The sequence below is a fragment of the Mustelus asterias genome, chromosome 19 (assembly GCF_964213995.1).
Source record: "Mustelus asterias chromosome 19, sMusAst1.hap1.1, whole genome shotgun sequence".
In the NCBI taxonomy this organism is placed as follows: Eukaryota; Metazoa; Chordata; class Chondrichthyes; order Carcharhiniformes; family Triakidae; genus Mustelus; species Mustelus asterias.
The window spans coordinates 59065926-59085805 of NC_135819.1; the positions used below are offsets into that span (position 1 = coordinate 59065926).

General features: G+C 42.8%; 1 protein-coding gene across 3 annotated transcripts in view; it reads left to right on the forward strand.

Annotated features, from left to right (window-relative positions):
* The window catches only part of fam185a (family with sequence similarity 185 member A), a 67645-nt gene that overhangs the window by 1094 nt on the left and 46671 nt on the right, over window positions 1-19880 (forward strand). For 2 of the 3 annotated variants that reach the window (XR_013500185.1, XM_078235624.1), the window contains 3 exons: window positions 2709-2818; window positions 5977-6090; window positions 12085-12177. Coding sequence is in view for 2 of the 3 variants with exons in the window: in XM_078235624.1 (XP_078091750.1) it covers window positions 2709-2818; window positions 5977-6090; window positions 12085-12177 (317 nt within the window). In the remaining variant the exon portion in view is untranslated. The remainder of the gene's footprint in view (window positions 1-2708; window positions 2819-5976; window positions 6091-12084; window positions 12178-19880) is intronic. The other variant, XM_078235625.1, reaches the window with a different exon arrangement.

The window sequence follows — 19880 nt, forward strand, 5'->3', positions numbered from 1 at the left end:
CACCCTAACCCGCACGTCTTTCAGAATGTGGGAGGAAACCCACGCAGACATGGGGAGAATGTGCAAATTCCGCACAGGCAGTGACCCAAGCTGGGAATTGAACCCTGGCGCTGTGAGGCAGCAGTGCTAACCACTGTGACACCGTGCCGCCAATCCAAATTACTGCAGATGCTGGAATCTGAAACCAAAAGAGAAAATGCTGGAAAATCTCAGTAGGTCTGGCAGAATCTCTAAGGAGTGAAAAGAGCTGATGTTGGGTCATCTGGACTCGCAACGTCAGCTCTTTTCTCCCCTTACAGGTGCTGCCAGACCTGCTGAGATTTTCCAGCATTTTCTCTTTTGGTTTCAATAAAACCCTGTTTTGTAGTTAAGATCAAAAAGTGATTATTGTGATGGAAGTGATCTGACTCCTACTGGATGTGTTGCTCCTGTGTATCCTTCCCTACACCTGCTAATTATTTCCTTGTGTAAAAATTGAACTTTTTTTCAGAAAGCTACAGGAGATATTTTAGAACCAATAAAAAGACCAATGGAAATAATAACACATTCTCAATCCACCCTTTGAAGGGCAGTCTCTGTTATACAGGCCATCATCGTCTTCTTCAGTTCTCTGATTTGGATGTAGGTTTTACTATGAAGCTATTATATCTATTCCATATTCATGAAGAGGAGGAAAAACCTTCTGTCAGTTTTGTTTGTTTGTTCAGGTTCTCTAGTTAGGAGTTCATAAGTCAAAACAATATGCCTACTTGCGTGAATTTTATAGACAGGTAGTTGTGGACCATAATTTCTGAGCTCCAGGACAGTATAAATGGGGAGTGTCCTAAAGAGGTGCTGGGGAAGTCCTCCTCCTCTCTCTCTCTCTCTCCCTCCCCCCCCCCCCCCGATATTCCCAGATAAGGATTGAAAAAAGTTTATTTATTAGTCACAGGTAAGGCTTACATTAACACTGCAGTGAAGTTACTGCAAAATTCCCCTCGTCGCCACACTCTTTCAGACTGTGGGAGGAAACCCATGCAGACATGGATAGAATGTGCAGACTCCGCACAGACAGTGACTGACCCAAGCCAGGAATTGAACCCAGGTCCCTGGCGCTGTGAGGCAGCAGTGCTAACCACCATGCCACCCCACAGCAGTTGCCTGGAAAGTTCAAGCTTCCTTTGGGCAAATGCCCTGCACTGGGAACCATCAAAAATGTGATTTAAATCACAAACCTCCAATGGTTCCGGCTGCCATACAGCAACTGTTTCCCTGGAAAAGTGAGAAGAATTAAAACCACTTCTAGCTTCTGGGTAACAATAGCACTTATCCTTCTCCATCCCACCCCTGAGGCCTGTTTTCCTTAGAGAAGAGAAGGCTAAGAGAAGGTCTGATGGAGGTATTCAAAATCATGAGGGCGGGTTGGACAGAGTGCATAAGAAGAAACTGTTTCTTATGAAGAGCAGCACGGTAGCACAGTGGTCAGCACTGCTGCTTCACAGCTCCAGGGACCTGGGTTCGATTCCCGGCTTGGGTCACTGTCTGTGTGGAGTTTGCGCATTCTCCTCGTGTCTGCGTGGGTTTTCTCCGGGGGCTCCGGTTTCTTCCCACAGTCCAAAGATGTGCAGGTTAGGTTGATTGGCCAGGTTAAAAATTGCCCCTTAGTGTCCTGAAATGCATAAGTTAGAGGGGTTAGTGGGTAAATATGTAGGGATATGGAGGTAGGGCCTGGGTGGGATTGTGGTCGGTGTAGACTCGATGGGCCCAATGGCCTCTTTCTGCACTGTAGGGTTTCTATGATTTCTATGATTCTATCATTCCATTCATGAAAGAAGTGAGAACAAGAGGGCACAGATTAAAAGTAATTGGCAAAAGAAGCAAAAGTGATACATGAAAATTTTTTCCATGCAGTGAATGGTTAAGATCTGCAATGCATTGGCATTGGTGGAAGCAGGCACGATCTAAGCATTCAAAAGGAAATTAGACCGTTCCTGTTCAAATATCAAGGTGTGAGGTTATGGGGTGGGGGGGGCAAAGGCAGTAAAATGGCACTAGGTGATTGGTTAATTAGGTGAGCTGGTGTAGACATGATGGGCTGAATGGCCTCTTGTGCTGTAGCAATGCTGTGATTGTGACCTTAACTGTTACCTCCCTTGTCGACTAAAACTCTGCCTAATTTAGCTTTGAATGCATTCAATGACCCAGCCCCTTCTGCTCTCTGTGGAAGAGAGTTCCAAAGACTTAAACAACCCACTGAGTGAAGAAATTCCTCCTTATTCACATCTTAAACGTAAGGTTCCCTCATGATCGGAAACATCCTCCCAGCCGTGTCACGCCCCCTCAGAATCTTGTGTGTTTCAATAAGATCACCTCATTCTCTTAAACTCCAATGAGTATAGGCTCAATGTTTCTCCCTAAGACTGTCCCTTTTTCCCAGTCTACTGAGCCTTCTCTGATGATGATGACATTAAGGTAAACTTTGTCTTTCCAGGATAGGGACAAAATTATCATATTTTCCCATTTTTGCCTCCTGGATCTATGTGACAGATTTCTATTGGTAATGTAGGGAAACTTAAATATGACGTGCCTTGCATTATGGAAAATATTTTATGAATGCACTATAATTACGTAACTCGCCCAGCATTTAGAATAAATAGGCACCTGGTTTGGTATGTTGTGACTAGTTGATTTAAAAATATTTATTTAAATTTTCACATTTCTGTTTGCAGACCTGGACATTAGCACATTTCATAAAGGATGTGTTAAAATAAAAAAAATGGAGGGTGATAACTGCTATGTAGAGACTGAGAAAGGGCACAGTATCCTGAACTCATTAAAGGTACAAAACATTTTTCTCAAAAAATTGTTTGAGAGTTTTTCATTTTGGTGTTTTGGTGACATTGTCAAAGTTACTGGGCTTTTCAACATTAAGGAGCTGAATTAGTTTATAGAGTTTAATTGACAAGATTATCAAAATACTTTTGGTTAGTTTAGAATATTCCTTAAAATGCGATAGTGTGCTTTCAATATAAATTATTTCAAAATCTGAGAACAATATCCAAAAGTAATTTTGTTAGGAGATGTCTGTTTTTCATCCCTGTCTGTGAAAACAACAACTTTGTATTTGTCTAGTGCCTTTAGATAGTAAAATGTTCCAAGACGTTCACATGAGGGTTATATAAAATTTGGCACCAGCAGGCCTCATAAGGCGATATAGGACAGGTGATGATCAAAGAGGTAGGTTTTGGGGAGTATCTTACATGATGGGGGAGTGACAAGAAGCTTCAGCAGGGAGTTCCAGAATTGAAGCCAAGTCAGAGAAAAGGCAGAGCCACCAGTGGTGGTATGGTTAAAATCTGGAATGCACAAGAGACCAAAAGTGGGGGCGAGCGGATACAAGCAGAATTGCAGCAATTTGTGATGGAATAAATGGACACTGCTACTTCATTTGAAGAAGAAATAATATAAAAAATTATACCTGTTTGTGTGTGTATAATAATCCTTGGTTGGATACTGGATTACTATTGAAAACTAAACGTGATACTAATGTCTTCTACCAAATGAGAAATCTTTGCCAGTGGATACATTGCTGAACAGTTTTGACAGTTAACATGGTAGGTCTTCAGCAGGCTTTCAATTAATAAAGGTGATTCTCTGGAGATGTCTCAATGTAATGGTTATAGGGTCCAGTTTAGGGCACATGTCTCAGGAAATTTGACGTGACAGCAATAACTTGTGTCATTACTTCAGTAAAGTGCAGTGTTCTCAATGCAAATGGATTTTGGAAATCTAATCATTTTGTATTTAAATACCCAAAGTTAGTTATGTAGGATATGTCCAAAGTTTGTACTTGAAGTAGAAAGGTTTAGCTCTTCTGTGAGGAACACATGTTTGTGTATTGTCTATTGGCTGAGCCTCTACTGATTTACCCTTTTGCTTTTTCGAAGTACAAAATCAATAAAGTTTGGAGTAAGTCGGCAACTGTGAGATTGTTGCGCAAAATGTACGTGTACATTGCTGATCTTGCTGCTGAAGAAAATTTTGCCCCGAGGTGAATGGCAGAGGATTAAAAAAAATATTGTCATTTGGTGGCACAAGACTTGTGTACTGCTAAAAAAACAGAGTTGCTGTCAAAGCTTTTCGTCTTGCAGTCATCAGGACAAAATTACAAATACTAAATCTCGAAGGGAACAGCAGTTTATTGCTCTCTGTATATTGCGCAAACTTATTAATGGGCCTAAGGCTGTCACTCTCACTCCTGAAAACTACCCAGCCTACCTCATTACCATGGGAGGATAAAGTGTCTCAAAAAATGTGGCAACAGGCGACGCTAACTGGTTTTTCTGCTGCTAATATGTAGCAGCAACATGAATGGTAACTGGATGCTGCCATCAAACGAAAAAGATTTCTTCTACCACACGAATGAGTAATGTGGAATCTGAATTTAGTGCTGGTGCGATGCCTGGTATATATATATTCCAAGGACTGGTGGATTATATCAAACAGCAAGTTCATTTGGCTGTTTGCAACAGACAAAGTACAGATTGTGCTCAACTAGCTTGTGGTTGCAGAACTCACAGCATAATATCCAACATTAGGAGAAGGCTGAGGGGAGACTTAATAGAGGTTTATAAAATGATGAAGGGGATCGATAGAGTGAACGTTCAAAGACTATTTCCTCGGGTGGATGGAGCTATTACAAGGGGGCATAACTATAGGGTTCGTGGTGGGAGATATAGGAAGGATATCAGAGGTAGGTTCTTTACGCAGAGAGTGGTTGGGGTGTGGAATGGACTGCCTGCAGTGATAGTGGAGTCAGACACTTTAGGAACATTTAAGCGGTTATTGGATAGGCACATGGAGCACACCAGGATGATAGGGAGTGGGATAGCTTGATCTTGGTTTCAGATAAAGCTCGGCACAACATCGTGGGCCGAAGGGCCTGTACTGTTCTATGTTCTATTAGATGTGGTTCCGAGATTGTGCAACATCCATGATTATACAACACTCAAAATTGTGCTAAGAATTACACTAATAACCAATTTAAGATTGTCAGGTTCACAGCTTAGTTTACTTACACAAGCTAGAAATTAAATATATTCACACAGGGCCCCTGTCCACATCTGTGAATGTGTAAATGTGCTGCGCTTTTTACAACTGAACAAAAACTTGGGGGATGGCCATTCCCTGGTGCATTCGCCATGGCAATGCCTTGACCAATTAGAGTCAATTTACCTGGTTTGAATTTAAACAAAAACTTGGCTGTTAACTGTTCCCTGGTGCTGTCTCCATGGCAAGGCCTCTGTCAATCAGAGACCACTTCCCAACCAATTAGCATCCTCTTCTCATACAATATATATTGTTGTCCTCCTTTTAAGATTTGGTATTCGTGTGATTTTTGTCCTGATGAGTACAAGATGAAAAGCTTTGACAGCACGTCTCTTTTTGCAACAGGAGAAACATTATAAACTATCCCTGAGGATCCACTTGATAATGAAACCACCCCTTTGAAATTCATAGGATCCCTACAGTGCCGAAGAGACCATTCAGCCCGTTGAATTTGCACAGATTCTGACGAGTATCTTACCCAGGCCCTCTTCCCTCACCCTATCCCTGTAACTCCACACCTTTACCATCAATCTAACCTACACATCTTTGGACACTTAAGGAGCAATTTAGCATAGCCAATCCACCTAACCTGCGCATCTTTGGACTTGGGAGGAAAGCAGAGCACCCAGAGGAAACCCACTAGCTGAGGTCAGGATAAACACCAACCAACAGCTTTAGTATTTTAATTTTCAGCTAAAACAAATAAACAAAAAGCATGACTCTAGTTCCTGTAGGCACTGCATGCTCTAAATCACAAATTTATTTGAAATATTCTATGAAGTTTTGCTGTGGTAATCCCACACGATCGTCTGCCAAGAATGTGATGTTTAAACTTCTGATACAAAAGTTATATCAGTTGTCATTTATTTGTTAACCATGTCCCCACAGAGAACGTGCAGACTCTACAAAGACAGTGACCCAATGCTGGAATTGAATGCATGTCCCTGGAGCTGTGAGGCAGCAGTGCTAACCACTGTGCCATCAATTTTGCCAATAATAAATGTGAGCTGAATTAAGTCACCTGTTGATTTTAAACAAAGTATTCCACGCCCTGTACAAGCATACAGGATTGACTTCCTGAGCAAAGCACAACCTAAATCAGTATTTACTGTTGAGAAAAGCATGGATGTTAGGGAATTTGGGGAAATAAATAGTGATGTCTTGAGGAGTGTACATAATACAGAGAAGGAGGTGCTGGAAATCTTAAAGCGCATCAAGGTCGATAAATCCCCGGGACCTGATGAAGTATATCCCAGGACATTGGGGGAGGCTAGGGAGGAAATTGCAGGTCCCTTAGCAGAATATTTGAATCATTGATAGTCATGGGTGAGGTGCCTGAAGATTGGAGGGTGGCAAATGTTGTGCCTTTGTTTAAAAAGGGCTGCAGAGAAAAGCCTTGGGAACTACAGGTCAGTGAGCCTCACATCTGTGGTGGGTAAGTTGTTGGAAGGTATTTTTAGAGATAGGATCTACAGGCATTTAGAGACACAAAGACTGATTAGGAACAGTCAGCATGGCTTTGTGAATGGAAAGCCATGTCTCACAAATTTGATTGAGCTTTTTGAAGGGGTAACCAAGAAGGTAGATGAGGGCAGTGCAATTGATGTTGTCTACATGGTCTTTAGCAAGGCCTTTGACAAGGTACCGCATGGTAGGTTGTTGCATAAGATTAAATCTCATGGGATCCACGGTGAGGTATCTAAATGGATCCAAAATTGGCTCTTGACGGAAGCCAGAGGGTGGTTATAGAGGGTTGTTTTTCAAACTGGAGGCCTGTGACCAGCGATGTGCTTCAGGGATTAGTGCTGGGTCCACTGTTATTTGTCATTTATATTAATGATTTGGATGAGAATATAGCAGGCATGGTTGGTAAGTTTGCAGATGACACCAAGATTGTGGCATAGTGGACAGTGAAGAAAGTTATCTCTGACTGCAGCAGGATTTTGATCAATTGGGCCAGTGGGCTGATGAATGGCAGATGGAGTTTAATTTAGATAAATGCGAGGTGATGCATTTTGGTAGATTGAACCAGGGCAGGACTTACTCAGTTAATGGTAGGGTGTTGGGGAGAGTTACAGAATGAAGAGATCTAGGAGTACATGTTCATAGCTCCTTGAAAGTGGATTCACAGGTGGACAGAGTGGTAAAGAAGGCATTCGGCATGCTTGGTTTCATTGGTCAGAACATTGAATACAGGAGTTGGGACGCCTTGTTGAAGTTGTACAAGACATTGGTAAGGTCACACTTGGAATACTATGTACAGTTTTGGTCACCCTATTATAGAAAGGATATTATTAAACTAGAAAGAGTGCAGAAAAGATTTACTAGGATGCTACCGGGACTTGATGGTTTGAGTTATAAGGAGAGGCTGGATAGACTGGGACTATTTTCTCTGGAGCGTAGGAGGCTGAGGGGTGATCTTATAGAGGTCTATAAAATAATGAGTGGCACAGATCAGCTAGATAGTCAATATCTTTTCCTAAAGGTAGGGGAGTCTAAAACTAGAGGGCATAGGTTTAAGGTGAGAGGGGAGAGATACAAAAGTGTCCAGAGGGGCAATTGTTTCACACAGGGGCTAGTGAGTGTCTGGAACAAGCTGCCAGAGGTAGTAGTAGAGGCGGGTACAATTTTGTCTTTTAAAAAGCATTTAGACAGTTACATGGGGATAGAGGGATATGGGCCAAATGCAGGCAATTGGGATTAGTTTAGGGGTTTTAAAAAAAGGGTGGCATGGACAAGTTGGGCCAAAGGGTCTGTTTCTATGCTGTAAACCTCTATGACTCTAAATTACTGAAAGTTACCACAAGGGGGCATGGTTAACAAATAAATGACAATTGATATAACTTTTGGAGCAGAAGTTTAAACATCACATTCTTGGCAGACGATCGTGTGGGATTACCACAGCAAAACTTCATAGAATATTTCAAATAAATTTGTGATTTAGAGCATGCAGTGCCTACGGGAACTAGAGTCATGCTTTTTGTTTATTTGTTTTAACTGAAAATTAAAATATTAATGCTGTTGGTGTTTACCCTGACCTCCCCTAGTACTTTCCAAGTCCTTTTATTCCACAGCTGAAGGAGAAGAGTAACGTTATAGACCCCAGTTCATACTGTTACAGTGAGACATAAGCTGTCCATTCTGTCAGGAGAATGTTGATCCTATTCTGATATCACAGCCATCCTCATGATTTCACAAAAGTTAATTTATGCAATTAGTTAAATAATGCAATTAGTTAAATAAAGTGTTATTTTAACTATGTGGGCAAGCCTTATGTTTGAGTGTAATTACAAAAAATGGACAAGTCGATGAAACAACACCTTTTTTTGTTTCTGAACTGAAATACCTTGGGTCATGCATTAACATTTCTTCTGTGTGTATTTAAGAGGAAAAAAAACCTATTTTTAATTGTATCAATAACGCTCACATGCACAGCTCTCAATGTGTTGCTCACAATTGACTCAATTATTCAAATATAGGTGAACACAGGATTTTTTTTAGCAGTTTATTTTTTAATGTACAGTGTCCAGCAAAACCTAAACACTTGGTGCAGTTACATATATTTTTCTGTTCCATCAAAATCTCTATAATTACTAATTTTGCATGCATATACTTTTATCCAATTAGGCATTCTTGTATACATTTTTCTAACTGATACTGTATGCAAAATTGTCATAATGGGATTACATCCTTCTCTGTAAAAAGACTACAGTGCTGCTGGAATCATGTCATTACACTGACAAGGTTAAATGTTGGCAAAGGAAATAGAAATAAGAACAACAAGGCTGAATGACCCTGTAGTTGGAAATGGATCACATTTCCATGTCTAATCCATTGTTCTCAGACTAATCCCTTTTACTGAAAAACTGTACCTAGTTACTGTCCCTCTTGCGTAATTCCTGTCAAGTATCTATTACTTTTTCCTGTCACTCTCTTCCCCATTGTGCCACAATTAAATCTACCTATTAATTTTACTTGACTCTGAATCCTTCAAGCTTGATCCCCAAGATTTTGTTGCTTCCAAGATATGTGATGGTGTTATTGGTGGTGCAGGCTCGATGGGCCTAATGGCCTCCTTTTGCACTGTAGGAATTGTATGATTCTATGACGGTGGTTACCCTGATCTGATCTTTGTTCACTGTATCTCGCAAATGGACCAAAAGCACTGCTTTCAGACCTGACAATTGCCCGGTGTGCCTTCAATTAACTAGAAAGTCAAAGTATCTCAATTTTGAGTGACAGGTTAAGCAAGTCTTTGCATGCTACCATACAGTGGCTGCACGAGTGGTATTTTCCACTAACCGGATGCTGCCCTCAGTCCAAACAGGCCTTCTGCCTACTACACAAATGAGCAATGTTATGTATGAATTTCAATGCAGGTACTTGGGCCATTCTCCCAGCAGCTGCAACATGTTCCTTTTGGCTGTTTGTAATAGATAAGAGTGTAGACCGACTCAACTAGCCCATGCTTGCAAAAATGAAAACACAACCCCTACTATTCAGTGTGATTCTTTGATTTGGCAGCATTTGCTGAACAATCTCGTGTGCTAATAGCTAAACTTAACCAATTTAAGATAATTAATCAAGCTCATACTGTGGCTCATTTACAGTAGAAGCAATATACATCCATACAGAGACATTCGTTCTCTGCAAACGAAAGAAATATACTCTAGCCTTGTGACTATTAAGTTACTTGGTACCATGGGGAGCTTGTAGTTCCCTGTTGCTTTCCCCTTGGCAATACCTTGATCAAGTAGAGTTGATTTGTAACCAACCAGCATCCTTTGCTCCTGTGGTACGTATGGTTGTGATCGCAAGAATGCCACAATTCAAACGAACGTAAGATAAAAGTTTCAGCAACTTGTCTCCATTTTCAGTAACCTTCCAAGACAAATCTGTTCGTTATCCACCATACTAGTGAGTGCTTTAAAATAATTTAACCAGTTTAGTGCACATGACCAATCCTTAACAAATCCATGCTGTCTCTCTTTGATCATAAGAACTAGGAGCAGGAGTAGGCCATCTAGTCCCTTGAACTTGCTCCGTCATTCAATAAAATCACGACTGACCTTTTTGTGTACTCAGCTCCACTTACCCGTCCACCCACCATAACCCTTAATTCCAGTTCAGAAATGTATCTATCCTTGCCTTAAAAACATTCAATGAGGTAGCCTCAACTGCTTCACTGGGCAGGGAATTCCACAGATTCACAACCCTTTGGGTGACGAAGTTCCTCCTCAACTCAGTTCTAAATCTGCTCCCCCTTATTTTGAGGCTATGCCTCCTAGTTCTAGTTTCACCTGCCAGTGGAAACAACCTCCCTGCTTCTATCTCATCTATTCCCTCCATAATTTTAATGTTTGTATAAGATCCCCTCTCATTCTTCTAAATTAAATTGATCAACCTGGGCTTGCCCAGGTACTCAGTCATTCTATCTCTGCTTTCATTAGACAATTTATCTATCTTAACTCTGATTATGTTAATTATTAATTTACCTAACCTCTGCCCCTTGGCTTATTTTTAGGCTCCTATGTAATGCTGTATTTTGTCCTTTCAAGATTAAAAATGGATACAAAGTACTCTTAACAAATGTTCCATTTCCCCATTGTTCATTATTGTATTTACAATTAAGAACATAATAGGAGCAGGAGTAGGCCATCTAGCCCCTCAAGCCTGCCCCGCCATTCAATAAGATCATGGCTGATCTGAAGTTGTCTTTACATAGGTTCTCATTACTCTTTCCCACACTTGCTTGATAAATTTATTACATTGGCTTTGATATCCTGTACAAGTATTTTTCATATTCTTTTTGTAATTCTTGTTGCACTTTATTTGTTACACGACATTATTTGTATCCTTTTGCTTTATGTAGCTGTTTGCTGGATTTGCACTTTTGTTTTTGTCTAAGCCATTTAGCTTGATCCTGTCTTGCCAGATCTGTTGACCGTGTTTGCTTAACTATACAATTTTAGAGCCTTGCCTTTTAGGGGTATGTGCTGGTTTTAAATCATACCAAATATGTCTTTGCATATTTTCCACAGTTTGTGGGTTTAGCCATTAACCACTCAGTGCAGTTTATTCTGGTCAATTCATTTGTTATCCTTGGAAGTTTGCCTTAATCTCTTTCTCATACATAATAACTTGAAATTTTTGCCACTATTCGTAAGAGTTTCCCTTACCTTAAGATTGTTAGCTCATTCTAGCTTTTGCACTTTTTCTCCCCCCTCACCTGACCATTTTTATATTAAAAAGAAACTCTCCAAATTCTGTGCTATTTCCATGCTTAATCCACATTTTCTTTCCAGCTGCAATAACCCTAGTGCCCTCCAGCTGAAATGTAAGTGTGTGGTTTGTTTATTTTCAGTTGTTTTTATACACTGACACAATTAACCTTCCTTGTGCTTCTGATCCTTTGCATATCCCTCTGACCAGTCAGATGTTGATTTTACTAAACTTAGCGTTTTATGGAATCATAAAAACTTGCTGTACAGGAGGCCACTTGGCCTATCATATTCATGCTGGTTCTCATGTTCTTGGGCTTCTTATGATTCAGATTCTGCAGTTCATAATTAATGAACCGTTTTGTGGTTTCTTTTTTCCCCTTTTAATTTGAAAGCTTTTTTCATCCTGTCTATATCTTCCTAGGTGTGATACTCTGATCACGCCATCTAAACTCCTTATACCCTATCGGAAGCTGGGATTGTAATGTAGAGGCACCGGCATTTTAACATTGTAATACTCCAAATTAAATTGGACAATGCCAGAAGTACAGTACAGCTGGTCAGACCAACCTGCTACTGTGTTGAGAAGACGTTGGGCATTATATGTTGTGACAGTGACTGTAACAGGTTTATGTTAAAAGCATTGAATTTGTGGAAACCTGATCGGGAAAACATTATATAATGAATCCTAGTTCTGTTGGGAATATTGCAGACTTGAAGTCTTTGTTCATGGGTGAATGTATAATTTCTCCTTTTTGTCTACTATCATATCCAGGCTCATAAAGTCCAAGTCCATAGCAAAGGTGGGAACGTGATCTGCCTGGGAACGATCTATGGAAATGTAGATATACAGACCTTTAATAAAGGAGTAAGTTAATCAATCCTTTTTTTTTTTTGGCAGCTTTAACAACTGGGTTTTGTGAAACACTTGAATTGGAAGATAAACAATTCCTTTATAAATATGTTAAGGGGCAGGGTGAACAGCCAGGGTAATGTTTTCAGTTGTTCCACTGGAGCAAGCAGAGAGGGAGTGATTGGAGGCAGGAGTGCTGATGAGAGATTAATTGAAGTATTTATTTATTGATTTAATTAGTCAGTTAGTGTGTGTCTTTTTTTTTGGCCTGTACTTTTGTTGTTGTATTTTTCTTAAGTTTAAAGTGAAAACCGGAAGTGGGCTGCCAAGGAGTCTGGGAAAGGTTTTTTAAGCGCGCGAAGTATAAAAGGTAGGCTGCAGTATACAGCAGGCAGCGTCGGGAGCGGGCAGTGGAGTGAGTGGGAAGCTGAGTGAAAGCTGTCAGGGCTTTGGCTCACAGGGCTTAGGCAGAAAGGGCGAGGCAAGGTAAGTTATTTTTATCCAAACCTATATAGGATAAGGGTAACTATGAGTGATAGGCCAGTTCGGTGCTTCCGGTGTGGGATGTGGGAGTTCCTGGAAACACCTAGCCTCCCGGAGGACCACATTTGTGCCAGGTGCGGTGGAACTGCAGCTCCTGAGGGACCGCGTCACGGAACTGGAGCTACAGATTGCTGACCTTGGTCTAGTCAGGGAGAATGAGAGAATAATTGACATGAGTTATAGGGAACTAGTTACACCGGGGCATCGGGAGGAAGACACGTGGGTCACAGTTAGAATCATAGAAACCCTACAGTGCAGAAGGAGGCCATTCGGCCCATCGAGTCTGCACCGACCACTATCCCACCCAGGCCCTATCCCCAAATCCCTCTAACCTACACATCCCAGGACTCTAAGGGGCAATTTTTTAACCTGGCCAATCAACCTAACCCGCACATCTTTGGACTGTGGGAGGAAACCGGAGCACCCGGAGGAAACCCACGCAGACACGAGGAGAATGTGCAAACTCCACACAGACAGTGACCCGAGCCGGGAATCAAACCCAGGACCCTGGAGCTGTGAAGCAGCAGTGCTAACCACTGTGCTACCGTGCCGCCGGAGGAGTAAAGGTCAGAAGGGTAATGTACCAGAGAGTACTCCAGTGGCTGTCTCTCATAATAGGAAGGGCTTGGCGACAGGTGTGAGAGGGGAGGGGAGTGAGCAATTAGTGGAGGGGTCACCTGTGGTTGTCCCCCTCCAAAACAAGTATATTGTTTTGGATAGTGTGGAGGAGGATGACTCTCCAGGGGTAAGCCACAGTGACCAGGTCACTGGCACAGAGTCAGGCTCTGTATCCCGGAAAGGAAAGAGAGGGGTTAGGAGAGCAATAGTGGTGGGGAATGCGTTGGTTAGAGGCATGGACAGGCGATTCTGTGGGTGCGAACGGGACTCCAGAATGGTAGTCTGCCTATCTGGTGCTGGGGTAATGGATGTCACCGAGCGGATAGGAGGCATCTTAAAAGGGGAAGATAAAGAAACGGATGTCATTGTACACATTGGTGCAAATGACATAGATAGGAAGAGCAGGGGGATCCTACGAGAGCAATTCAGGGAGTTGGGAAATAGACTAAAAAGTAAGGCCTCCAGGGTGGCCATCTCTGGGCTGCTCCCAATGCCTCGTGCCAGTGAGGCTAAGAATAGGGAGTTAGTACAATTGAATGCTTGGCTAAAGGACTGGTCCAGGAGGGAGGGCTTCATTTTCCTAGATCAATGGGAAGTTTTCAGGAGAGGATGGCACCTGTACAAGAAGGACGGGTCACAACTAAGTTGGAAGGGCACGAATATCCTGGCTGGGAGTTTTGCTAGTGCAGTTTGCGGGGGTTTAAACTCGTATGGCAGGGGGGTGGGGATCAAAATATTAGGTCTACAAGTGTCGAGGCTGGGGACGAGCTTGGGGCTGGGACAAGGCTGGCAAAGAAGAAGAGCACTCTGGGGGAGGATGACCTCACTGGGCCTGGAGGTCTGGAATGCTTATACTTCAATGCAAGGAATGTAGCAGGTAAGACAGATGAACTTAGGGCCTTAATGCTCACGAGGAATTTGGATGTGGTTGCGGTGGCAGAGACTTGGTTGAAAGAGGGACAGGACTGGCAGCTGAATATTCCGGGGTAGAAGTGTTTTAGGCGAGACAGAGGAGGGGCCAAAAGAGGTGGGGGAGTAGCAGTATTAGTTGGAGAGCATATTACAGCGGTGCAGAGGGAGGACAATTCAGAGGGGTCGTGTAACGAGTCACTCTGGGTGGAGCTTAGAAACAGGAAGGGCGCAGTCACTATGTTGGGGGTATACTACAGGCCCCCCAACAGCCCGAGGGAAGTGGAAAAACGGATATGTCAGGAGATACTGGATAGGTGCAGGAAAAATAGGAGTGGGAGACTTCAATTTCCCTGGTATAGACTGGAAATCACTGAGAGCTGGGACTCTGAATGGGGAGGAATTGTAAAATGCGTACAGGAGGGTTCTTTAGAACAATATGTAGATAGCCCGACTAGAGAGGAGGCTATACTGGACCTAGTACTGGGGAATGAGCCCAGTCAGGTCTTCAAAGTTTCGGTAGGGGAACATGTGGCAAATAGTGACCACAATTCTGTTAGCTTTAGGATAGTGATGGAAAAGGATGAGTGGTGTCCCAAGGGTAAGGTGTTGGATTGGGAGAAGGCTAACTTTAGTGGGATTCGGCAGAAATTGGCAGCTCTTGATTGGGAGAGGTTGTTTGAGGGTAAATCCACGTCAGGCATGTGATAGTCTTTTAAGGAACAGTTGTTAGGGCTACAGGGCAGGCATGTGCCTGTAAAAAAAGGATAGGAAGGGTAGGATTCGAGAACCGTGGATAACCAGGGAAATTGAGGGACTGGTCAAAAAGAAAAGAGAGGCGTATGTTAGGTCCAGGCAGCTAAAAACGGAGGGAGCTCTGGAGGAGTACGAAGAAAGTAGGAAAGAACTCAAACGGGGAATTAGAAGGGCAAAAAGGGGTCACGAAATGTCCTTGGCAGACAGGATTAAGGAGAATCCCAAGGCATTTTATTCATACGTTGGGAACAAAAGAGTTGTCAGGGAAAAAATCAGACCTCTCAGGGACAAAAGTGGGGAATTATGCTGAGAGCCCAAAGAAGTAGGGGAGATCCTAAATGAATACTTTCACAAAGGAGAGGGATGTGTTGACTGGGAGTGTCTCGGAGGGGAGTGTTGAACCATTGGAGAAAATCTCCATTACAAGGGAGGAAGTGTTAGGTTTGTTAGAGAATATAAAGACTGACAAATCCCCAGGGCCTGATGGAATCTATCCAAGGCTGCTCAGGGAGACGAGAGATGAAATCGCTGGGCCTCTGACGCAAATCTTTGTCTCGTCACTGGACACAGGTGAGGTCCCAGAGGACTGGAGGATAGCTAATATGGTCCCGTTATTTAAGAAGGGTAGGAAGGATAACCCAGGAAATTATAGGCCGGTGAGCTTGACATCCGTGGTGGGGAAGTTGTTGGAGAAGATTCTTAGAGATAGGATGTATGCGCATTTAGAAAGGAATAAACTCATTAACGATAGTCAGCATGGTTTTGAGAGAGGGAGGTCATGCCTCACTAACCTGGTGGAGTTTTTTGAAGAAGTGACCAGAATGGTTAACGAGGGAAGGGCCATGGATGTCGTCTATATGGACTTTAGTAAAGCGTTTGACAAAGTCCCTCATGGTAGGCTGGTGAAAAAGGTTGGATCTTGTGGGATAAAGGGGGAGGTGGCTAAATGGGTGGAGAACTGGCTTGGTCACAGAAGACAGAGGGTGGTAGTGGAAGGGTCTTTTTCCGGCTGGAGGCCTGTGACTAGTGGTGTTCCGCAGGGCTCTGTATTGGGACCTCTGCTGTTTGTGATTTATATAAACGATCTGGAAGAAGGTGTAACTGGGGTGATCAGTAAGTTTGCAGACGGCACAAAATTGGCAGGACTTGCAGATAGTGAGAAGCATTGTCAGAAGCTACAGAAGGATATAGATAGGCTGGAAATTTGGGCAAAGAAATGGCAGATGGAGTTCAATTCTGATAAATGCGAAGTGATGCATTTTGGTAGAAATAATGTAGGGAGGAGCTATACGATAAATAGCAGAACCATAAAGGGTGTAGATACGCAGAGGGACCTGGGTGTGCAAGTCCACAGATCCTTGAAGGTGACGTCACAGGTGGAGAAGGTGGTGAAGAAGGCATATGGCATGCTTGCCTTTATAGGACGGGGCATAGAGTATAAAAGTTGGGGTCTGATGTTGCAGATGTATAGAACGTTGGTACGGCTGCATTTGGAATACTGCGTCCAGTTCTGGTCGCCACACTACCAGAAGGACGTGGAGGCTTTGGAGAGAGTACAGAGGAGGTTTACTAGGATGTTGCCTGGTATGGAGGGGCTTAGTTATGAGGAGAGATTGGGTAAACTGGGGTTGTTCTCCCTGGAAAGACGGAGGATGAGGGGAGACTTAATAGAGGTGTATAAAATTATGAAAGGCATAGATAGGGTGAATGGTGGGAAGCTATTCCCCAGGTCGGTGGTGACGTTCACGAGGGGTCATAGGTTCAAGGTGAAGGGGGGGAGGTTTAACACAGATATCAGAAGGACATATTTTACGCAGAGGGTGGTGGGGGCCTGGAATGCGCTGCCAGGCAAGGTGGTGGAGGCGGACACACTGGGAACGTTTAAGACTTATCTAGATAGCCATATGAACGGAGTGGGAATGGAGGGATACAAAAGAATGGTCTAGTTTGGACCAGGGAGCGGCACGGGCTTGGAGGGCCGAAGGGCCTGTTCCTGTGCTGTATTGTTCTTTATTCTTTGTTTGTTTCACATTGGTACCAGCGATATGGGTAGAAAAGGGGATGATGTCCTGAAAGCAGATTTTAGGGCATTAGGTAAGACATAGGATCTCTCCAAAAGTAATCTCTGGTTTGCGCTCAGTGCCATGTGCTAGTGAGCATAGAAATGGGTGGTTGAAGCTGATAAGTGCTTGGATAGAGAGCTGGTGCAGGACGGACGGCTTCAGACTCGAGGGGCATTGGGACCAGTTCTGGGTCCATTGTTGTTTGTCATCTATATCAATGATCTGGATGATAATGTGGTAAATTGGATCAGCAAGTTTGCTGATGATACAAAGATTGGAGGTGTAGTGGACAGTGAGGAAGGTTTTCAAAGCTTGCAGAGGGATTTGGACCAACTAGAAAAATGGGCTGAAAAATGGCAAATGGAATTTAACGCAGACAAGTGTGAGATATTGCACTTTGGAAGGACAAACCAAAGAAGAACGTACAGGGTAAATGGTAGGACTCTGAAGAGTGCAGTTGAACAGAGGGATCTGGGAATACAGGTACAGAATTCCCTAAAAGTGACGTCACAGGTGGATAGGGTTGTAAAGAGTGCCTTTGGTACATTGGCCTTTATAAATCTGAGTATCGAGTATAAAAATTGGAGTGTTATGGTAAGGTTATATAAGGCATTGGTGAGGCCGAATTTGGAGTATTGTGTACAGTTTTGGTCACCTAGTTACAGGAAGGATGTAAATAAGATTGAAAGAGTGCAGAGAAGGTTCACAAGGATGTTGCCGGGACTTGAGAAGCTGAGTTACAGAGAGAGATTGAATAGGTTGGGACTTTATTCCCTGGAGCGTAGAAGATTGAGGGGAGATTTGATAGAGGTGTATAAGATTTTGATGGGTATAGATAGAGTGAATGCAAGCAGGCTTTTTCCGCTGAGGCTAGGGGAGAAAAAAAACCAGAGGGCATGGGTTAAGGGTGAAAGGAGAAAAGTTTAAAGGGAATATTAGGGGGGGCTTCTTCACACAGAGAGTGGTGGGAGTGTGGAATGAGCTGCTGGATAAAGTGGTAAATGCGGGGTCACTTTTAACATTTAAGAAAAACTTGGACGGGTTCATGGATGAGAGGGGTGTGGAGGGATATGGTCCAAGTGCAGGTCAGTGGGACTAGGCATAAAATGGTTCGGCACAGACAAGAAGGGCCAAAAGGCCTGTTTCTGAGCTGTAATTTTCTATGGTTCTATGGGATGTGGGATCTGTACAAACTGGACAGCTAACAAACACCACAATAGGGCTGGGACCAATATTCTTGTGGGGAGATTTGCCAGTGCTGTTGGGCAAGGTTTAAACTAGTTTGGCAGGAGTTAGCAAACTGAGGGTGGACACAGATGGGGAAAAATAGAAATGGCAGACAGAAAATTAGTCAGTGAGTCTGGAAGAACGAGGAAACGAAAGATAGGGAAACGTTTGACAGTGCGCAACGGCATATACTTCAATGCAAAGATTTATAGCAAATGAAGCAGATGAGCTGAGGGCACAGATAGAAACGTGGCAGTATTATGATATATCTATAGGTGATTCAGTTGATGTGCTCTATTTTGATTTTAGCAAGGCTTTTGACAGGATCTCATGTTGCACATTAGTTAAAAAGTAAAAGCCCCTGGGATTCAGGGGAATGTAGCAAATTCGATACGCATTAGCAGGAAACAAAGGGTACCAGTAGATGTGTTTTTGCAATTGGAAAGCTGTATCAAGTGGGATTCCACAGGCTCAGTAGTAGGCTCAGTGCTCTTCGTAATGTATAGAAACATAAAAAATAGGAGTGGGGCTATTCAGCCTTTCAAGCCTGCTCCACCATTCAACATGATCATGGCTGATTCTCTCATCTCAATACCACCCTCCAGTTTTCTCCCCATACACCTTGACCACCTTTTTAGAATCTAGAAATCTATTTCCTTCTTGAATATATTCAGTGATTTGGACTCCAGTCTCCTGTGGTCAAGAATTCCACGGGTTCACCACCCTTTGAATGAAGAAAGTTCTTTTCATCTCAGTCCTAAATAAGAACATAAAAACTAGGAGCAGGAGTAAGCAATTCAGCCCCTTGAAACTGCTCCACCATTCAATATAATCATGGCTCATCTGATGTCTGCCTCGACTCCACCTTCCTGCCTCCCCTTTAACCCTTCATCCTAATTAAAAACTTATCTATCTCCAATTTGTTTAGTGTTCCAACGTCCACTGTACTCTGGGTTAGAGAATTCCACAGATTCACAACCCTTTAAGTTAAGTAATTTTTCCTCATTTCTATTTTAAATCTGTCAGCTCTTAGCCTAAAATTATGGTCTGTTGTTCTAAATGGCTGACCCTGTATCCTGAGACTGTGACCCCCCTTCTAGCCAGAGGAAACGACATCCCTGCATCCAGTCTGTCCGGCCCTGTCAGAATTTTATATTTCGATTAGATCCCCCCTCATTCTTCTTAATTTCAGTGAATACGGGCCCAGTCGACCCAGTCTCTCCTCCTACAACAGTCCTGTCATCTCCGCAATCAGTCTGGTGAACCTTTGCACTCTATAGAAAATATATCCTTTCTTGGATAAGGAGACTAAAACTGCACACAATACACCATGGTTATGGATGAATCCCAGATGGCGCTGGAGCGAGGTGACATCTTGCAAGTTGTGCCCAACATACCCTCTAATTCTATCTTTTAATCTCACTCACACTCTCCTCTGTACGGTATGCTTTATCTGTATAGCGTGCAAGAAACAATACTTTTCACTGTATACTAATACATGTGATATTCATTGGAGTTTAGGAGGTTGAGGGGAGATCTGATAGAAACTTACAAGATAATGAACGGCTTAGATAGGATGGACGTAGGGAAGTTGTTTCCATT